At 27.0% G+C, this 20,031-nt stretch overlaps 1 protein-coding gene and 1 long non-coding RNA gene across 2 annotated transcripts in view; both read right to left on the bottom strand.

Annotated features, from left to right (window-relative positions):
• Window positions 1-11,898, bottom strand: part of LOC110855425 — a 15,697-nt gene extending 3,799 nt beyond the window's left edge. The window contains exons 1-2 of the long non-coding RNA XR_002548473.2: window positions 11,785-11,898; window positions 11,361-11,492 (exon numbers count right to left, since the gene is read on the bottom strand). This is a non-coding gene — a long non-coding RNA (uncharacterized LOC110855425). The remainder of the gene's footprint in view (window positions 1-11,360; window positions 11,493-11,784) is intronic.
• A 518-nt stretch (window positions 11,899-12,416) lies between these two features.
• LOC118437148 lies at window positions 12,417-15,715 on the bottom strand. The gene is made up of 5 exons (XM_035855975.1): window positions 15,461-15,715; window positions 14,574-14,824; window positions 14,001-14,171; window positions 13,224-13,391; window positions 12,417-12,695 (listed from the first exon to the last, which is right to left on the bottom strand). The coding sequence occupies exons 1-5, from the start codon at window positions 15,621-15,623 to the stop codon at window positions 12,576-12,578; spliced, it is 873 nt and encodes a 290-aa protein (XP_035711868.1). The 5' UTR covers window positions 15,624-15,715; the 3' UTR covers window positions 12,417-12,575.
• Between the last annotated feature and the right edge of the window lie 4,316 nt (window positions 15,716-20,031).

The raw sequence follows: 20,031 nt of genomic DNA, 5'->3' as shown, positions 1-20,031 counted from the left end.
TTACGAAAAGATTTTACACAATTTTTATGCAGATTTTAAATAAATTTTGCACAAATTTACAAACGATTTTACACAATTTACACAGATTTACGAAAGATATTTGTGCAAAATTTATTTAAAATCTGTGTAAAATTTGTGTAAATCTTTCGTAATTTTGCAAAATTTATTTAAAATCTGGTAAAATTTGTGTAAAATCTTTCTAAATTTGTGTAAAATTTATTTAAACTGTGTAAATTGGTTTAAAATCTTTCGAAATTTGGTGCAAAATTTATTTGAAATCTGTGTAAAATTTGTGTAAAATCTTTCGTAAATTTGTGCAAAATTTATTTAAAATCTGTGTAAAATTTGTGTAAAATCTTTCGTAAATTTGTGTAAAATTTATTTAAAATCTGTGTAAAATTTGTGTAAAATCTTTCGAAATTTGTGCAAAATTTATTTGAAATCTGTGTAAAATTTGTGTAAAATCTTTCGTAAATTTGTGTAAAATTTATTTGAAATCTGTGTAAAATTTGTGTAAAATCTTTCGTAAATTTGTGTAAAATTTATTTGAAATCTGTGTAAAATTGTGTAAAATCTTTCGTAAATTTGTGTAAAATTTATTTGAAATCTGTGTAAAATTTTTGAAAAATCTTTCATAAGTTTTTGTAAAATTTATTTAAAATCTGTGTAAAATTTGTGTAAAATCTTTCGTAAATTTGTGTAAAATTTATTTGAAATCTGTGTAAAATTTGTGTAAAATCTTTCGTAAATTTGTGCAAAATTTATTTAAAATCTGTGTAAAATTTTTGTAAAATCTTTCATAAGTTTTTTGTAAAATTTATTTAAAATCTGTGTAAAATTTGTGTAAAATCTTTCGTAAATTTGTGTAAAATCTTTCGTAAATTTGTGTAAAATTTATTTGAAATCTGTGTAAATTTGTGTAAAATCTTTCGTAAATTTGTGGTAAAATTTATTTGAAATCTGTGTAAAATTTGTGTAAAATCTTTCGTAAATTTGTGTAAAATTTATTTGAAATCTGTGTAAAATTTTTGAAAAATCTTTCATAAGTTTTTGTAAAATTTATTTAAAATCTGCATAAAATTTGTGTAAAATCTTTCGTAAATTTGTGCAAAATTTATTTAAAATCTGTGTAAAATTTTTGTAAAATCTTTCATAAGTTTTTGTAAAATTTATTTAAAATCTGTGTAAAATTTGTGTAAAATCTTTCGTAAATTTGTGCAAAATTTATTTAAAATCTGTGTAAAATTTGTGTAAAATCTTTCGTAAATCTGTGTAAAATTTGTGTAAAATCGTTTGTAAATTTGTGCAAATTTATTTAAATCTGCATTAAAAATTTGTGTAAAATCTTTCGTAAATTGTGCAAAATTTATTTAAAATCTGTGTAAAATTTGTGTAAAATCTTTCGTAAATTTGTGTAAAATTTATTTGAAATCTGTGTAAAATTTGTGTAAAATCTTTCGTAAATTTGTGTAAAATTTATTTGAAATCTGTGTAAAATTTGGTGTAAAATCTTTCGTAAATTTGTGTAAAATTTATTTGAAATCTGTGTAAAATTTTTGAAAATCTTTCATAAGTTTTTTGTAAAATTTATTTAAAATCTGTGTAAAATTTGTGTAAAATCTTTCGTAAATTTGTGTAAAATTATTTGAAATCTGTGTAAAATTTGTGTAAAATCTTTCGTAAATTTGTGTAAAATTTATTTGAAATCTGTGTAAATTTTTTGAAAAATCTTTCATAAGTTTTTGTAAAAATTTATTTAAAATCTGCATAAAATTTGTGTAAAATCTTTCGTAAATTTGTGCAAAATTTATTTAAAATCTGTGTAAAATTTTTGTAAAATCTTTCATAAGTTTTTGTAAAATTTATTTAAAATCTGTGTAAAATTTGTGTAAAATCTTTCGTAAATTTGTGTAAAATCTTTCGTAAATTTGTGTAAAATTTATTTGAAATCTGTGTAAAATTTGTGTAAAATCTTTCGTAAATTTGTGTAAAATTTATTTGAAATCTGTGTAAAATTTGTGTAAAATCTTTCGTAAATTTGTGTAAAAATTTATTTAAAATCTGTGTAAAAATTTTTGTAAAATCTTTCATAAGTTTTTGTAAAATTATTTAAAATCTGTGTAAAATTTGTGTAAAATCTTTCGTAAGTTTTTGTAAAATTTATTTAAAATCTGTTGTAAAATTTGTGTAAAATCTTTCGTAAATTTGTGTAAAATTTATTTGAAATCTGTGTAAAATTTGTGTAAAAAATCTTTCGTAAATTTGTGTAAAATTTATTTGAAATCTGTGTAAAATTTTTGTAAAATCTTTCATAAGTTTTTGTAAAATTTATTTAAAATCTGTGTAAAATTTTTGTAAAAATCTTTCGTAAGTTTTGTAAAATTTATTTAAAATCTGTGTAAAATTTGTGTAAAATCTTTCGTAAATTTGTGTAAAATTTATTTGAAATCTGTGTAAAATTTGTGTAAAATCTTTCGTAAATTTGTGTAAGATTTATTTGAAATCTGTGTAAAATTTGTGTAAAATCTTTCGTAAATTTGTGTAAAATTTATTTGAAATCTGTGTAAAATTTTTGAAAAATCTTTCATAAGTTTTTGTAAAATTTATTTAAAATCTGCATAAAATTTGTGTAAAATCTTTCGTAAATTGTTGCAAAATTTATTTAAAATCTGTGTAAAATTTTTGTAAAATCTTTCATAAGTTTTGTAAAATTTATTTAAAATCTGTGTAAAATTTGTGTAAAATCTTTCGTAAATTTGTGCAAAAATTTATTTAAAATCTGTGTAAAATTGTGTAAATTTGTAAATCTGTGTAAAATTTGTGTAAATCGTTTGTAAATTTGTGCAAATTTATTTAAAATCTGCATAAAAATTTATTTGTGTAAAATCTTTCGTAAATTTGTGCAAAATTTATTTAAAATCTGTGTAAAATTTGTGTAAAATCTTTCGTAAATTTGTGTAAAATTTATTTGAAATCTGTGTAAAATTTGTGTAAAATCTTTCGTAAATTTGTGTAAAATTTATTTGAAATCTGTGTAAAATTTGTGTAAAATCTTTCGTAAATTTGTGTAAAATTTATTTGAAATTCTGTGGTAAAATTTTTGAAAAATCTTTCATAAGTTTTTGTAAAATTTATTTAAAATCTGTGTAAAATTTGTGTAAAATCTTTCGTAAATTTGTGTAAAATTTATTTGAAATCTGTGTAAAATTTGTGTAAAATCTTTCGTAAATTTGTGTAAAATTTATTTGAAATCTGTGTAAAATTTGTGTAAAATCTTTCGTAAATTTGTGCAAAATTTATTTAAAATCTGTGTAAAATTTTTGTAAAATCTTTCATAAGTTTTTGTAAAATTTATTTAAAATCTGTGTAAAATTTGTGTAAAATCTTTCGTAAATTTGTGTAAAATCTTTCGTAAATTTGTGTAAAATTTATTTGAAATCTGTGTAAAATTTGTGTAAAATCTTTCGTAAATTTGTGTAAAATTTATTTGAAATCTGTGTAAAATTTTTGAAAAATCTTTCATAAGTTTTTGTAAAATTTATTTAAAATCTGCATAAAATTTGTGTAAAATCTTTCGTAAATTTGTGCAAAATTTATTTAAAATCTGTGTAAAATTTTGTAAAATCTTTCATAAGTTTTTGTAAAATTTATTTAAAATCTGTGTAAAATTTGTGTAAAATCTTTCGTAAATTTGTGTAAAATCTTTCGTAAATTTGTGTAAATTTATTTGAAATCTGTGTAAAATTTGTGTAAAATCTTTCGTAAATTTGTGTAAAATTTATTTGAAATCTGTGTAAAATTTGTGTAAAATCTTTCGTAAATTTGTGTAAAATTTATTTTAAAATCTGTGTAAAATTTTTGTAAAATCTTTCATAAGTTTTTGTAAAATTTATTTAAAATCTGTGTAAAATTTGTGTAAAATCTTTCGTAAGTTTTTGTAAAATTTATTTAAAATCTGTGTAAAATTTGTGTAAAATCTTTCGTAAATTTGTGTAAAATTTATTTGAAATCTGTGTAAAATTTGTGTAAAATCTTTCGTAAATTTGTGTAAAATTTATTTGAAATCTGTGTAAAATTTTTGTAAAATCTTTCATAAGTTTTTGTAAAATTTATTTAAAATCTGTGTAAAATTTTTGTAAAATCTTTCGTAAGTTTTTGTAAAATTTATTTAAAATCTGTGTAAAATTTGTGTAAAATCTTTCGTAAATTTGTGTAAAATTTATTTGAAATCTGTGTAAAATTTGTGTAAAATCTTTCGTAAATTTGTGTAAGATTTATATTTGAAATCTGTGTAAATTTGTTGTAAAATCTTTCGTAAATTTGTGTAAAATTTATTTGAAATCTGTGTAAAATTTTTGAAAAATCTTTCATAAGTTTTTGTAAAATTTATTTAAAATCTGCATAAAATTTGTGTAAAATCTTTCGTAAATTTGTGCAAAATTTATTTAAAATCTGTGTAAAATTTTTGTAAAATCTTTCATAAGTTTTTGTAAAATTTATTTAAAATCTGTGTAAAATTTGTGTAAAATCTTTCGTAAATTTGTGCAAAATTTATTTAAAATCTGTGTAAAATTTGTGTAAAATCTTTCGTAAATCTGTGTAAAATTTGTGTAAAATCGTTTGTAAATTTGTGCAAAATTTATTTAAAATCTGCATAAATTTGTGTAAAATCTTTCGTAAATTTGTGCAAAATTTATTTAAAATCTGTGTAAAATTTGTGTAAAATCTTTCGTAAATTTGTGTAAAATTTATTTGAAAATCTGTGTAAAATTTGTGTAAAATCTTTCGTAAATTTGTGTAAAATTTATTTGAAATCTGTGTAAAATTTGTGTAAAATCTTTCGTAAATTTGTGTAAAATTTATTTGAAATCTGTGTAAAATTTTTGAAAAATCTTTCATAAGTTTTTGTAAAATTTATTTAAAATCTGTGTAAAATTTGTGTAAAATCTTTCGTAAATTTGTGTAAAATTTATTTGAAATCTGTGTAAAATTTGTGTAAAATCTTTCGTAAATTTGTGTAAAATTTATTTGAAATCTGTGTAAAATTTGTGTAAAATCTTTCGTAAATTTGTGCAAAATTTATTTAAAATCTGTGTAAAATTTTTTGTAAAATCTTTCATAAGTTTTTGTAAAATTTATTTAAAATCTGTGTAAAATTTGTGTAAAATCTTTCGTAAATTTGTGTAAATCTTTCGTAAATTTGTGTAAATTTATTTGAAATCTGTGTAAAATTTGTGTAAAATCTTTCGTAAATTTGTGTAAAATTTATTTGAAATCTGTGTAAAATTTGTGTAAAATCTTTCGTAAATTTGTGTAAAATTTATTTGAAATCTGTGTAAAATTTTTGAAAATCTTTCATAAGTTTTGTAAAATTTATTTAAAATCTGCATAAAATTTGTGTAAATCTTTCGTAAATTTGTGCAAAATTTATTTAAAATCTGTGTAAAATTTTTGAAAAATCTTTCATAAGTTTTTGTAAAATTTATTTAAAATCTGTGTAAAATTTGTGTAAAATCTTTCGTAAATTTGTGTAAAATTTATTTGAAATCTGTGTAAAATTTGTGTAAAATCTTTCGTAAATTTGTGTAAAATTTATTTGAAATCTGTGTAAAATTTGTGTAAAATCTTTCGTAAATTTGTGCAAAATTTATTTAAAATCTGTGTAAAATTTTTGTAAAATCTTTCATAAGTTTTTGTAAAATTTATTTAAAATCTGTGTAAAATTTGTGTAAAATCTTTCGTAAATTTGTGTAAAATCTTTCGTAAATTTGTGTAAAATTTATTTGAAATCTGTGTAAAATTTGTGTAAAATCTTTCGTAAATTTGTGTAAAATTTATTTGAAATCTGTGTAAAATTTGTGTAAAATCTTTCGTAAATTTGTGTAAAATTTATTTGAAATCTGTGTAAAATTTTTGAAAAATCTTTCATAAGTTTTTGTAAAATTTATTTAAAATCTGCATAAAATTTGTGTAAAATCTTTCGTAAATTTGTGCAAAATTTATTTAAAATCTGTGTAAAATTTTTGTAAAATCTTTCATAAGTTTTTGTAAAATTTATTTAAAATCTGTGTAAAATTTGTGTAAAATCTTTCGTAAATTTGTGCAAAATTTATTTAAAATCTGTGTAAAATTTGTGTAAAATCTTTCGTAAATCTGTGTAAAATTTGTGTAAAATCGTTTGTAAATTTGTGCAAAATTTATTTAAAATCTGCATAAAATTTGTGTAAAATCTTTCGTAAATTTGTGCAAAATTTATTTAAAATCTGTGTAAAATTTGTGTAAAATCTTTCGTAAATTTGTGTAAAATTTATTTGAAATCTGTGTAAAATTTGTGTAAAATCTTTCGTAAATTTGTGTAAAATTTATTTGAAATCTGTGTAAAATTTGTGTAAAATCTTTCGTAAATTTGTGTAAAATTTATTTGAAATCTGTGTAAAATTTTTGAAAAATCTTTCATAAGTTTTTGTAAAATTTATTTAAAATCTGTGTAAAATTTGTGTAAAATCTTTCGTAAATTTGTGTAAAATTTATTTGAAATCTGTGTAAAATTTGTGTAAAATCTTTCGTAAATTTGTGTAAAATTTATTTGAAATCTGTGTAAAATTTTTGAAAATCTTTCATAAGTTTTTGTAAAATTTATTTAAAATCTGCATAAAATTTGTGTAAAATCTTTCGTAAATTTGTGCAAAATTTATTTAAAATCTGTGTAAAATTTTTGTAAAATCTTTCATAAGTTTTTGTAAAATTTATTTAAAATCTGTGTAAAATTTGTGTAAAATCTTTCGTAAATTTGTGTAAAATCTTTCGTAAATTTGTGTAAAATTTATTTGAAATCTGTGTAAAATTTGTGTAAAATCTTTCGTAAATTTGTGTAAAATTTATTTGAAATCTGTGTAAAATTTGTGTAAAATCTTTCGTAAATTTGTGTAAAATTTATTTAAAATCTGTGTAAAATTTTTGTAAAATCTTTCATAAGTTTTTGTAAAATTTATTTAAAATCTGTGTAAAATTTGTGTAAAATCTTTCGTAAGTTTTTGTAAAATTTATTTAAAATCTGTGTAAAATTTGTGTAAAATCTTTCGTAAATTTGTGTAAAATTTATTTGAAATCTGTGTAAAATTTGTGTAAAATCTTTCGTAAATTTGTGTAAAATTTATTTGAAATCTGTGTAAAATTTTTGTAAAATCTTTCATAAGTTTTTGTAAAATTTATTTAAAATCTGTGTAAAATTTTTGTAAAATCTTTCGTAAGTTTTTGTAAAATTTATTTAAAATCTGTGTAAAATTTGTGTAAAATCTTTCGTAAATTTGTGTAAAATTTATTTGAAATCTGTGTAAAATTTGTGTAAAATCTTTCGTAAATTTGTGTAAGATTTATTTGAAATCTGTGTAAAATTTGTGTAAAATCTTTCGTAAATTTGTGTAAAATTTATTTGAAATCTGTGTAAAATTTTTGAAAAATCTTTCATAAGTTTTTGTAAAATTTATTTAAAATCTGCATAAAATTTGTGTAAAATCTTTCGTAAATTTGTGCAAAATTTATTTAAAATCTGTGTAAAATTTTTGTAAAATCTTTCATAAGTTTTTGTAAAATTTATTTAAAATCTGTGTAAAATTTGTGTAAAATCTTTCGTAAATTTGTGCAAAATTTATTTAAAATCTGTGTAAAATTTGTGTAAAATCTTTCGTAAATCTGTGTAAAATTTGTGTAAAATCGTTTGTAAATTTGTGCAAAATTTATTTAAAATCTGCATAAAATTTGTGTAAAATCTTTCGTAAATTTGTGCAAAATTTATTTAAAATCTGTGTAAAATTTGTGTAAAATCTTTCGTAAATTTGTGTAAAATTTATTTGAAATCTGTGTAAAATTTGTGTAAAATCTTTCGTAAATTTGTGTAAAATTTATTTGAAATCTGTGTAAAATTTGTGTAAAATCTTTCGTAAATTTGTGTAAAATTTATTTGAAATCTGTGTAAAATTTTTGAAAAATCTTTCATAAGTTTTTGTAAAATTTATTTAAAATCTGTGTAAAATTTGTGTAAAATCTTTCGTAAATTTGTGTAAAATTTATTTGAAATCTGTGTAAAATTTGTGTAAAATCTTTCGTAAATTTGTGTAAAATTTATTTGAAATCTGTGTAAAATTTGTGTAAAATCTTTCGTAAATTTGTGCAAAATTTATTTAAAATCTGTGTAAAATTTTTGTAAAATCTTTCATAAGTTTTTGTAAAATTTATTTAAAATCTGTGTAAAATTTGTGTAAAATCTTTCGTAAATTTGTGTAAAATCTTTCGTAAATTTGTGTAAATTTATTTGAAATCTGTGTAAAATTTGTGTAAAATCTTTCGTAAATTTGTGTAAAATTTATTTGAAATCTGTGTAAATTTGTGTAAAATCTTTCGTAAATTTGTGTAAAATTTATTTGAAATCTGTGTAAAATTTTGAAAAATCTTTCATAAGTTTTTGTAAAATTTATTTAAAATCTGCATAAAATTTGTGTAAAATCTTTCGTAAATTTGTGCAAAATTTATTTAAAATCTGTGTAAAATTTTTGAAAAATCTTTCATAAGTTTTTGTAAAATTTATTTAAAATCTGTGTAAAATTTGTGTAAAATCTTTCGTAAATTTGTGTAAAATTTATTTGAAATCTGTGTAAAATTTGTGTAAAATCTTTCGTAAATTTGTGTAAAATTTATTTGAAATCTGTGTAAAATTTGTGTAAAATCTTTCGTAAATTTGTGCAAAATTTATTTAAAATCTGTGTAAAATTTTTGTAAAATCTTTCATAAGTTTTTGTAAAATTTATTTAAAATCTGTGTAAAATTTGTGTAAAATCTTTCGTAAATTTGTGTAAAATCTTTCGTAAATTTGTGTAAAATTTATTTGAAATCTGTGTAAAATTTGTGTAAAATCTTTCGTAAATTTGTGTAAAATTTATTTGAAATCTGTGTAAAATTTGTGTAAAATCTTTCGTAAATTTGTGTAAAATTTATTTGAAATCTGTGTAAAATTTTTGAAAAATCTTTCATAAGTTTTTGTAAAATTTATTTAAAATCTGCATAAAATTTGTGTAAAATCTTTCGTAAATTTGTGCAAAATTTATTTAAAATCTGTGTAAAATTTTTGTAAAATCTTTCATAAGTTTTTGTAAAATTTATTTAAAATCTGTGTAAAATTTGTGTAAAATCTTTCGTAAATTTGTGCAAAATTTATTTAAAATCTGTGTAAAATTTGTGTAAAATCTTTCGTAAATCTGTGTAAAATTTGTGTAAAATCGTTTGTAAATTTGTGCAAAATTTATTTAAAATCTGCATAAAATTTGTGTAAAATCTTTCGTAAATTTGTGCAAAATTTATTTAAAATCTGTGTAAAATTTGTGTAAAATCTTTCGTAAATTTGTGTAAAATTTATTTGAAATCTGTGTAAAATTTGTGTAAAATCTTTCGTAAATTTGTGTAAAATTTATTTGAAATCTGTGTAAAATTTGTGTAAAATCTTTCGTAAATTTGTGTAAAATTTATTTGAAATCTGTGTAAAATTTTTGAAAAATCTTTCATAAGTTTTTGTAAAATTTATTTAAAATCTGTGTAAAATTTGTGTAAAATCTTTCGTAAATTTGTGTAAAATTTATTTGAAATCTGTGTAAAATTTGTGTAAAATCTTTCGTAAATTTGTGTAAAATTTATTTGAAATCTGTGTAAAATTTGTGTAAAATCTTTCGTAAATTTGTGCAAAATTTATTTAAAATCTGTGTAAAATTTTTGTAAAATCTTTCATAAGTTTTTGTAAAATTTATTTAAAATCTGTGTAAAATTTGTGTAAAATCTTTCGTAAATTTGTGTAAAATCTTTCGTAAATTTGTGTAAAATTTATTTGAAATCTGTGTAAAATTTGTGTAAAATCTTTCGTAAATTTGTGTAAAATTTATTTGAAATCTGTGTAAAATTTGTGTAAAATCTTTCGTAAATTTGTGTAAAATTTATTTGAAATCTGTGTAAAATTTTTGAAAAATCTTTCATAAGTTTTTGTAAAATTTATTTAAAATCTGCATAAAATTTGTGTAAAATCTTTCGTAAATTTGTGCAAAATTTATTTAAAATCTGTGTAAAATTTTTGTAAAATCTTTCATAAGTTTTTGTAAAATTTATTTAAAATCTGTGTAAAATTTGTGTAAAATCTTTCGTAAATTTGTGTAAAATCTTTCGTAAATTTGTGTAAAATTTATTTGAAATCTGTGTAAAATTTGTGTAAAATCTTTCGTAAATTTGTGTAAAATTTATTTGAAATCTGTGTAAAATTTGTGTAAAATCTTTCGTAAATTTGTGTAAAATTTATTTAAAATCTGTGTAAAATTTTTGTAAAATCTTTCATAAGTTTTTGTAAAATTTATTTAAAATCTGTGTAAAATTTGTGTAAAATCTTTCGTAAGTTTTTGTAAAATTTATTTAAAATCTGTGTAAAATTTGTGTAAAATCTTTCGTAAATTTGTGTAAAATTTATTTGAAATCTGTGTAAAATTTGTGTAAAATCTTTCGTAAATTTGTGTAAAATTTATTTGAAATCTGTGTAAAATTTTTGTAAAATCTTTCATAAGTTTTTGTAAAATTTATTTAAAATCTGTGTAAAATTTTTGTAAAATCTTTCGTAAGTTTTTGTAAAATTTATTTAAAATCTGTGTAAAATTTGTGTAAAATCTTTCGTAAATTTGTGTAAAATTTATTTAAAATCTGTGTAAAATTTTTGTAAAATCTTTCGTAAATTTGTGTAAAATTTATTTGAAATCTGTGTAAAATTTTTGTAAAATCTTTCATAAGTTTTTGTAAAATTTATTTAAAATCTGTGTAAAATTTGTGTGAAATCTTTCGTAAATTTGTGTAAAATTTATTTAAAATCTGTGTAAAATTTGTGTAAAATCTTTCGTAAATTTGTGTAAAATTTATTTGAAATCTGTGTAAAATTTTTGTAAAATCTTTCATAAGTTTTTGTAAAATTTATTTAAAATCTGTGTAAAATTTGTGTAAAATCTTTCGTAAATTTGTGTAAAATTTATTTAAAATCTGTGTAAAATTTGTGTAAAATCTTTCGTAAATTTGTGTAAAATTTATTTGAAATCTGTGTAAAATTTGTGTAAAATCTTTCGTAAATTTGTGTAAAATTTATTTGAAATCTGTGTAAAATTTGTGTAAAATCGTTTGTAAATTTGTGCAAAATTTATTTAAAATCTGCATAAAATTTGTGTAAAATCTTTCGTAAATTTGTGCAAAATTTATTTAAAATCTGTGTAAAATTTTTGTACAATCTGTGTAACATTTGTGTAAAATATGCATAAGTAACTAAAAGTAATACTAAAGGCTGAACTCACTCTCCATGGCCCATCCACTTCACTAAATATTCTGCCGTTGCTCCATCCAGAACTCGCTTATCGAGAATCGCCTCCACAATGTACTCTTCTTCCTGCATGTTGGCTGGTCCTAGAGCCATTTTCACTTATTACCTAATAAATAATATGTAAAACCAATAAATAAAAATTCACCATTCCAAAATCAAGCTTCCCAAGAAATCATCAATTCGCAATTAATTAAATAAATAATTCCTAATCCCCATACTATCTCGGAAGCAATTTCCCAATTGTTAATTATAGTTTCGACTTTACTTCAACTTCCTATGAAAATTGACTGGGTTTATTTATTAGTTATATTACTTCAGGAATTAAAATTTGTTAATTCAACACCATTTCAATCCAGCTATGAACTTAATTAGTGAATAATGAATAACAGAAATTGTACCCTGTTCAAATTTGATGTTTGCCTTGCAGTTAGCTTAACACGTCCTTAACGGGCGAAGACTTGGTGACAAATGTAACAGTCAAATACAACCAAGATTGCAAAAATATCGCATTGAGTAACTCCAAACCTCAGCATCCCGTCACAGGGATTGCGACCACTGCGGCGAACCAATGATTCACTTATCTCGCTCATGTTATGTGTGGGTGTGAATTCGTTATTAAATTAACTTAATTACACGATCTCCATTCACTACTTAAAGAACATGATCTTGAAGCTACGGTGCCATTGCATGTTGGGTACATATATGTAACGGAAGCATTTGTGGCAAGAATAATTAATTTTAAATTTAATGGATAAGAAAATTATGGCGAATCGTTTCTGCTGAGAAGATGGGAAGAAAAAAGATTGAGAAAAGCCACAGATACGTATTTAGTGACAGAGATGGATGGAGGAACCCATACATATTTTTTGATATAACGCGGTATAAAATCCCGATGCAGCTTGACAAAAAAGATTACATTGTAAGCATGTAAATAACGAGTCAACGGTACAAGTCTTATAATAATAATAATAATAATAGTATTTATTATACTGATCTTATCATAATATGTGATACAAAAAAAACACCTCATGTTATAAAATAAATTCTTTATTCTTTACTAATTTAGTCTTTAAAATTTAATTTAGTCTTTACTAAATTCTTTATTCAATCGTAAACACAATGGATGATACACGTACATACATAGGTAAACACGTAGTGAATTAATTAATTTTCTTTGTTTGGTGGAATGTCACCATGGTTTAAAGACGAAGAGGAGAACAACTCCGAGCGCGACCAGCAACGTGATGGGGATCATGATAAGGGCAACGACATAGTTGCTCCGTTGCATTAGGTCTCGTGCGGTGATTCCCTGCACTCAAAACAAAACGGTGTCAATATATGCCTTAACCGCCTTGGTTACAATTGTGATTCCGAGTAGAAATTAATTTTTTCCGTCCGGTCATAATATTATAACTACCGGTATCAAAATCATCATAACTCGGATTCAACATGGTAACCAAGGCCGTTAAGTCATATATGGACACCGGCGGTGTTGATTTGACAAATTTTTGTTTTGAGTGTGTGTAAAAATTATCACAATATTAGGAAACGTCCATATATTACGTAATAATTTTAGTGGGTGGGTGGTTTAGGTCTTGCTATCGTTCCCATGTTAAAATTCTCTATCCCCTAATGTATTCGTTGGGTGGGTAGGTGATAAAATGGAAAATTTTTGATGACGTAATATATGGATGGCCCCAATCTACAAGTATGTAGAATCTACTAATAATGCGATGGTGTGAAGTGTAATGCTCGGATTTGATTGAAATTCCAAAATTTCAATCACATCAAGGATATCATATTTAAATATTGTGTAAACTTGAGAAAAGTAATTTACCCAGAGGATGAGCACTGCGAAGATTAGCTCCCTTTCCACCTCCGACATTGCCGAGTGTCCAAAGTGGGGTAACATGATCTGGAATTCTTTATAGTGCTCATGGCCTCGGAAAATCCTGGAGAGCGTGATCCCACCCACAGCGACGGCTTCACCGGCAGGATTTAGTATCTACGTATTTATGGAACGAATTGGATTTTCATAATAAAAAGTGCCAATTACCATGAAATATGGGAAGCGGGACAGTTTTGCGAAGATCCTTTTAGCGAAAAAAATGAAGAGATGTGATTTTTCGAGTTTTTGATTTACGCCAAGAGCAATATAAATTTCGCCATTCGGTACTTTCAGTATATGTTTTTACAATTTAGGCGGAATTGGCATATTTTTGTCAAACTCTCTATCAATCGAAATATGTATGAAGGACACGTGCTTTCCATTCACGCACAGTTTATAAAAAGTTTATAGAAATTAACAATTCTGATATACCTACGCCACTGAAGTCTCAAGTTCCCTAAAGTTTGCGACTGATGGGGGAATTTGAGACTGGCAGTGGCGTAGATAGGTCCTCAGGATCTCAATTTGGGTAATAGATTTTTAATCAAGGGGAGGTCCATAAATTGTGTAACTCGGGAGGGGCGGGGGGTGGTGGAATAAGATTGTGATGATATCGTGCCCATGCGACAAACGTTAAACCTGGAGAGGGAATCTAGAAAATCCCGATTTTTGCTTCACACAATTAATGGACGGCCCCCAATTTTGCAAATTATTCGAACTAGTTACCGTAATTGATTTCCCTTTTATGCTATGTCCCTTCGTGGTAAACCTCGGGGACGGTTCGGTATCCGAAGTGAGGCCGATTTTGGCCTCTGAAGCGACATCCTTACCAGTGACGATCCACCCGACAGGACCGGAAGAATTCGAGGAAACGAATTCAATGCGTTTTTCCTCGGTCTGAATAAATAAAGAATTCAGGAACCCGACCCGATCCGTTTCTTGGATTTCTAAAAGATCCGATCCGACAATTTTTTAGGATTGGAAGAAATATCCGATCCGATCTAATCCAAACGGATCGGTTTGGATATTTAAAAAACAAATTGGATCGGATATATTTCTTTCATCCAAAAATCGGATCGGATTGTAACGGATATTTTTTTATCCAAAAAACGGATCGGATTGGATATTGTGTTCAACGGATTTCATATTTTTTTATCCAAAAAACGGATCGCATCTGATCAGATATTTTATTAATCCAGAAATCGGATCGGGTTTCTGAGAAACCTGATCCAGCTCAACTCCGAGAAACATCTTGAAAATTTTCTACAGAAATTGGGCTTTGAATTTAAATTTTAATACATTTTTTATTAATCCGGGTTTGGGATAATCGAATCTCAGTTTTTCCTCGAATTTGAGTCGTTCATCGACTCGTATCATATTGCCAATCATAACCACTGTCCTTTCCGATGATCCAGAGAAACAGCAACACGTACTCCCTCCGAGGATTCGGACGCGGAGATTGGTGTCGAATAAGGGGAGCAGACGGGTGTCCAGCGGCATCCCCGCGGGGTTGGGAGTGATCCTGACAATGTCCTTGTCACAGGGCCAATCTGTGAGTTGAATAAGGACCGTTCATGAATTATGTAGGGAAAAATCGCGATTTTCTGGACCCCCCCACCACCCCGGGGGGTTAAAAATTCATTTTTCCCCCATTCCGGTTTCTCTCGTTACATAATTGATGTACGCCCCTTCCTGTTGTAATTACTACATGGTGTGAATATTAAGAGGAGAGTCCTGTACGTCATAAGGTTTGCATGCAAAAAATGCCTCTCCTTTTAATGTTCACACCATAATTGTGGGACCGTCCATATGTTACATGATTGAACACGGCGATTTTGGCACTACCCACCCACCTATTCCCCTTCATATCCTACTCATGTTAAGCTAAACACGAATATGATAGGAGCACCAAAACCAGTCATCCACCTTTTTTAGTGACGTAATGTATGGACGTTCCTTATGTACATACACTTTTAAAAATCTGCACGTATTTAAATACTTCCTGGATTATAACTTCAAAGCAAATAGTTTGTTTCTGATCGGTAAATTACCGCAACATTATTAAATGGTAATACCACTTGTTACCAGAGTCATGAATACCTGCATATGTACTCCGGTCAGTACTGATTTAATACCAGTTTTCTAAGAGTGTATATATGTATGTATGTATATTTTAAAATAATTACCTGGAAAAGTACCCTTCATATGATTCGCTAATCCCAGCATTATCGGGATTACAGGCTCCGGAGGTGTCGAGAGGGTTAAACGAGTTTGACTACTTTGAACTTCCTCTGGGGGAATTTCGACCACGGTGGCGACCACAGCTTGAAGGGGGTCGTGAAGTGGCATTTTTTTAATCTGAATCTGATCTCCGTGAATGTGGATTTAGTTGTGGAGGCGAAATTGCTCAGGTAAAAACTGATTAAAATGGGAGTTCGCTAACTTCTTTACGCAATCAATTTGTAATGATTTACGTATATAGGATTTGTATTAATTTTGTCAATCTGATAAGGGGCCATTCATAAATTATGTAATGTAAAAATTTTCAATTTTCTACACCATCCTCCCCCTCCCGTAACACGTGCCACATAGAACAGCCTTAGAACTAAAGTCCCCCATTTCGCGTTGCATAATTTATGAACGGTCCCTAACCTAAGTTAGATGAATGTTTGATCTAGCCGCTATCACACACTAATCCTGTTGCGTTATTGTATTTGGAATTCTACGTATTTATCTATTTATGCGCAAGCATGTGAAATTCCTCGCATGATAAATTATCACAACTCTAAAGTAAGGGGCCGTTCATAAATTATTTCACGCGAGTGGGAGGAGTGGGGTTTAAGGCTCCAATGTGTGACACATGTTATGCGGGGGGAGAGGGGATTTAAATAATCATGATTTTTTCCTTCCATAATTTATGAACGGCCCCTGACCGATACGGATTATCATTTATAATCCGTATAGTATTTATTTATCATGGTATCAGTGCATGGTGTCACTCGGTTCGAGTTAATACATATGTTGCTTTATCGATGGCAGGATTTCATGATTTTATTTTATTTATACAACGCCAACGAAAGCTTTTGTGCATTTTATTTACATACATGTAAACATTTTGTAAATCTGTAAATATGTAATGTGTCTCCAATTTTCCTGAACACAAATTGGGTTACACAATAAAAATTCGTCAAATCGGTGGTTTAAAAATCGGGTGGTTTAAACCAGAGCTCCACGCCGCCGATTTTACGCCGGCGCGCCGCCGACGCGGAACGGATTTGACACGCCGCCGCCGAGGAAATCCATCGGCGCGCCGGGGCGCGCCGCCGCCGCAAAAGTCGGCGCGTCGCCGGCTCGGCGCGTCGCCGAGAAAAAAAATATTCCAAACAACTAAAAGAAGTAGAAACGATCAAAAACGTCGAGATTTTGGTTTTAACGGTTTCATTTGTGATTGACATTGGGAAAATGAATATTTTTTTTACGATACGCGTTCTTAATTAGAGATCTTTTAGAACAGTTCAAATTTTGACTCCATTTAAAGAATCGATAACATTTTAAAATACATTTGGGTACATACAAATTGAGTACAGAAATACTTGACTTTTCGAAATTACTGTTGCTGTTTGAGAATTTTATAATTCGTTAAGTCCTGCGGTTTTTTTTAATTTTAAAAATTTTAAAAATTTTATTTTATGAAAAATTAGTCAATGGCTTTAGTCGAGAAATATTTTTGAAGTTCTAGAAAACTTGAATTAACATTGCGAATTAACATGAATTTAAAAAATATGGGTCGGCTTATTTTTTCGTTGAACCGATTAAAATTAGTACGCGAAATACATGACTCTGCCAGAGAAAAATGAATAAAGAGGTCAGATATGATCACTGACTGATAAACAGAGGTAGAAATATCGGCGCGCCGTGGCGCGCCACCGCCGAGCAGTAGCGGAACTATAGATTCGGGGCTGGTATGTGACCTGTATTTGGGGGCCTATGTAAATCTAAATGAACTGTTACAAGTGGGAGCCAATTTTTTTGTTAATTCTAGCTACAACGTTTAATGCTTCACTTTAATTCGTCTATTTAATATACATAGTCGGATCACAAGTTCCCGCAAATGCATTTCTGGTGATAATTAACAAAGCATTACAGGGCACAGATCCTATTTGCACAGTGAGAAAAATCGACCATGGACGGATAAGCTTTCTGTACTTCCGCAATTTTGCTCTCAAAACGTAGTGGTTTTAGGTAAATAAGACGTTTGATAAACAAAAATCGGTCAACAAATGCCAAAGAAATCGACCATCTCCTTACGCATTTTTCCCAAGGAAAATTGTCACGAAGGAAAATTGTGGAGAAGTTGAAATTATCCGGATGCAGTGCTGCTCGTTCTCCAAAATATCTTGAACTTAATTCCGCTTTAATTAGATAAATATCTAAATTACCGGGATTGGCATCCTCAATAAACTTCCAGCCCCCCAAAAAGTTTTCGCATACCGTTTTTCGAAAAATCGACGCCCATACAAGGCGAAAAAATCTTCTGACACAAACCCAAATTGGAAAAGTTGTCAAAATATGTCAGCTGCATTGAGTTGCTCCAGCGACAACAAACTTCAAAAGAGGTCAAAAAGGGCCAAAGTTCACACGAAATGAAACTTTACAATGAAAATCTTACCGAAAACGGTGCAGTATGCAGCTGAGTTAAAAGAAATGCTAGGGATTTCAATAATTTCTAATTCCTAGATAGCTGCGACCAGTCCTCATCCCACTCCTTGAGAGTTTTAATGGGCTTAGACTATAATAGCTTCATTTCAGACCAGCTCTAGTTTTTTTGTTGTTTCGCAAAAATCTTCAGGAAGAGTTGGAGATGATTGCCCTCCAAAATATAGGATAACTAATGAATTCGTGAAAACGGCGATATAAATATGTAGGTTGGCTAACCAAACGCATTGACAAAACATAATATATAAAACCAAAATAGACAAAACAAATTCATCGATACCGACTGACAATGCAAGTCTTTTACGTGTACAACTCAGATCGGGTTGGGACCAATTTTATTTTGTTCACCACAAAAAATAAGCATACCCGTATTTTTTCATTTTTCCTAATGCGCTAATTTGAGCGCGAGGCGCGAATTTTAAAACATTTTTCAGCCAAAACCTCGCTTTTTAAAAATTCTGTAAATTTTTGAGTTTTAGCGCGAATCCAAAAATTCAAAAACATGTCTCTTCAGAATGACTTACTTGACTTGTAAAAAATCCACATGCATTATTTTTTGAAAAATTAAAAATTTGAAAGAGTTTATGATTTTAATGAATTTCAAAAACTGGTAAAAATTTTTGAAATTCAAATTTTGACACAATTAAATTTTTCATAAGTCAGGTAAGTCATGCTGAAGAGACATATTTTCGAATTTTTGGATTCACGCTAAAATTCGAAAATTTACAGAATTATTAAAAAGCGAGGTTTTCGCTGAAAAATGTTTTAAAATTCGCGCCTCGCGCTCAAATTAGCGCATTAAGATAAATGAAAAATACGGGTATGCTTATTTTTTGTGGTGAACAAAATAAAATTGGTCCCAACCCGATCTGAGTTGTACACGTAAAAGAGTTGCATTGTGAGGTTTTAAGGTCAATTTTAAAACATGTGCAAATACAATATGTGATCCCCCGAAAGAGCTATTTTTTAGAAACCTTTATGGATGAACAAGGCACTAGTATTGTTCAGAAATCATAACTCGTTGTTCAAGATTGCGTTCTCTGGCTTGTACGCAAGACTTCAGTCGTGGCGGAGACTGCTCAATCGCGGCACGCACGGCTTTCATGGCAGAAGCTAACAGATCTTCAGTTGATATGACCTCAGGCCTTCCACACTTGTGGGATATTTAGAACACACTTGTATCTATAATTTTGACCATCAGTCGTAATTTAGTGGATCAGGGTGTAAAGCTGCTGAGAACTGTTCTTTGGATGAAAAAAGTCATAACAATTCGTCCGAAACCAGTTTTGGGCAATTTGCCAGTAGCGTACCAACCGTGGTATATTGTGGTACCAAATACCAGGCCCGGGGCCCGTAAGGGCCCGGGCCAGGTCGCTAGCTTTACACTAGATATAATGGACTTTTTTGGGCATTGAAGATTTTACAAAAAAAAATATTCCACGCAAATAAATTTTATTACATCTAGCATTAATCTGCTAGATCTTATTTGTTTTTCATATATATGTAATTACTTTTGTATGAATTTAGAGCAAACACCTATATTATAATTTCGAAAAGTCCGTCCCGTGAAATTTTCCGTGACATTGACTGCATTCTGATTGGTGGCCGGCTTTTTGGCTCCGCCAATCACAACACGGATATGATTTCGGTTGTGATTTCGGTTATGATTTCGGTTATGATTACGGTTATGATTACGGTTATCATTTCGGTTATCATTTCGGTATGATTTCTGTTATGATTACGGTTATCATTTCGGTTATCATTTCGGTTATGATTTCGGTATGATTTCGGTATGATTTCGGTATGATTTCGGTTATGATTTCGGTTATGATTTCGGTTATGATTTCGGTTATGATTACGGTTATCATTTCGGTTATGATCGGTTATGATTTCGGTTATGATTTCGGTTATGATTTCGGTTATGATTTCGGTTATGATTTCGGTTATGATTACGGTTATCATTTCGGTTATGATTTCGGTTATGATTACGGTTATCATTTTGATTATGATTTCGGTTATGATTTCGGTTATGGGTAACCAG

This window comes from Folsomia candida, unplaced genomic scaffold (assembly GCF_002217175.1).
Source record: "Folsomia candida strain VU population unplaced genomic scaffold, ASM221717v1 Fcan01_Sc012, whole genome shotgun sequence".
Taxonomy (NCBI): Eukaryota; Metazoa; Arthropoda; class Collembola; order Entomobryomorpha; family Isotomidae; genus Folsomia; species Folsomia candida.
Note: the sequence above shows the minus strand (reverse complement) of the source record. Positions and strands in the feature narration are given on the sequence as shown.

Coding starts and splice junctions, on each gene's coding strand:
- LOC118437148 (XM_035855975.1), bottom strand. CDS start 15,623: ATGCCACTTCACGACCCCCTTCAAGCTGTGGTCGCCACCGTGGTCGAA. Junction 14,172..14,573: donor AACCCGGATTAATAAAAAAT/GTATTAAAATTT, acceptor TTATTTATTCAG/ACCGAGGAAAAACGCATTGA. Junction 12,696..13,223: donor TCGCAGTGCTCATCCTCTGG/GTAAATTACTTT, acceptor TTTTGAGTGCAG/GGAATCACCGCACGAGACCT.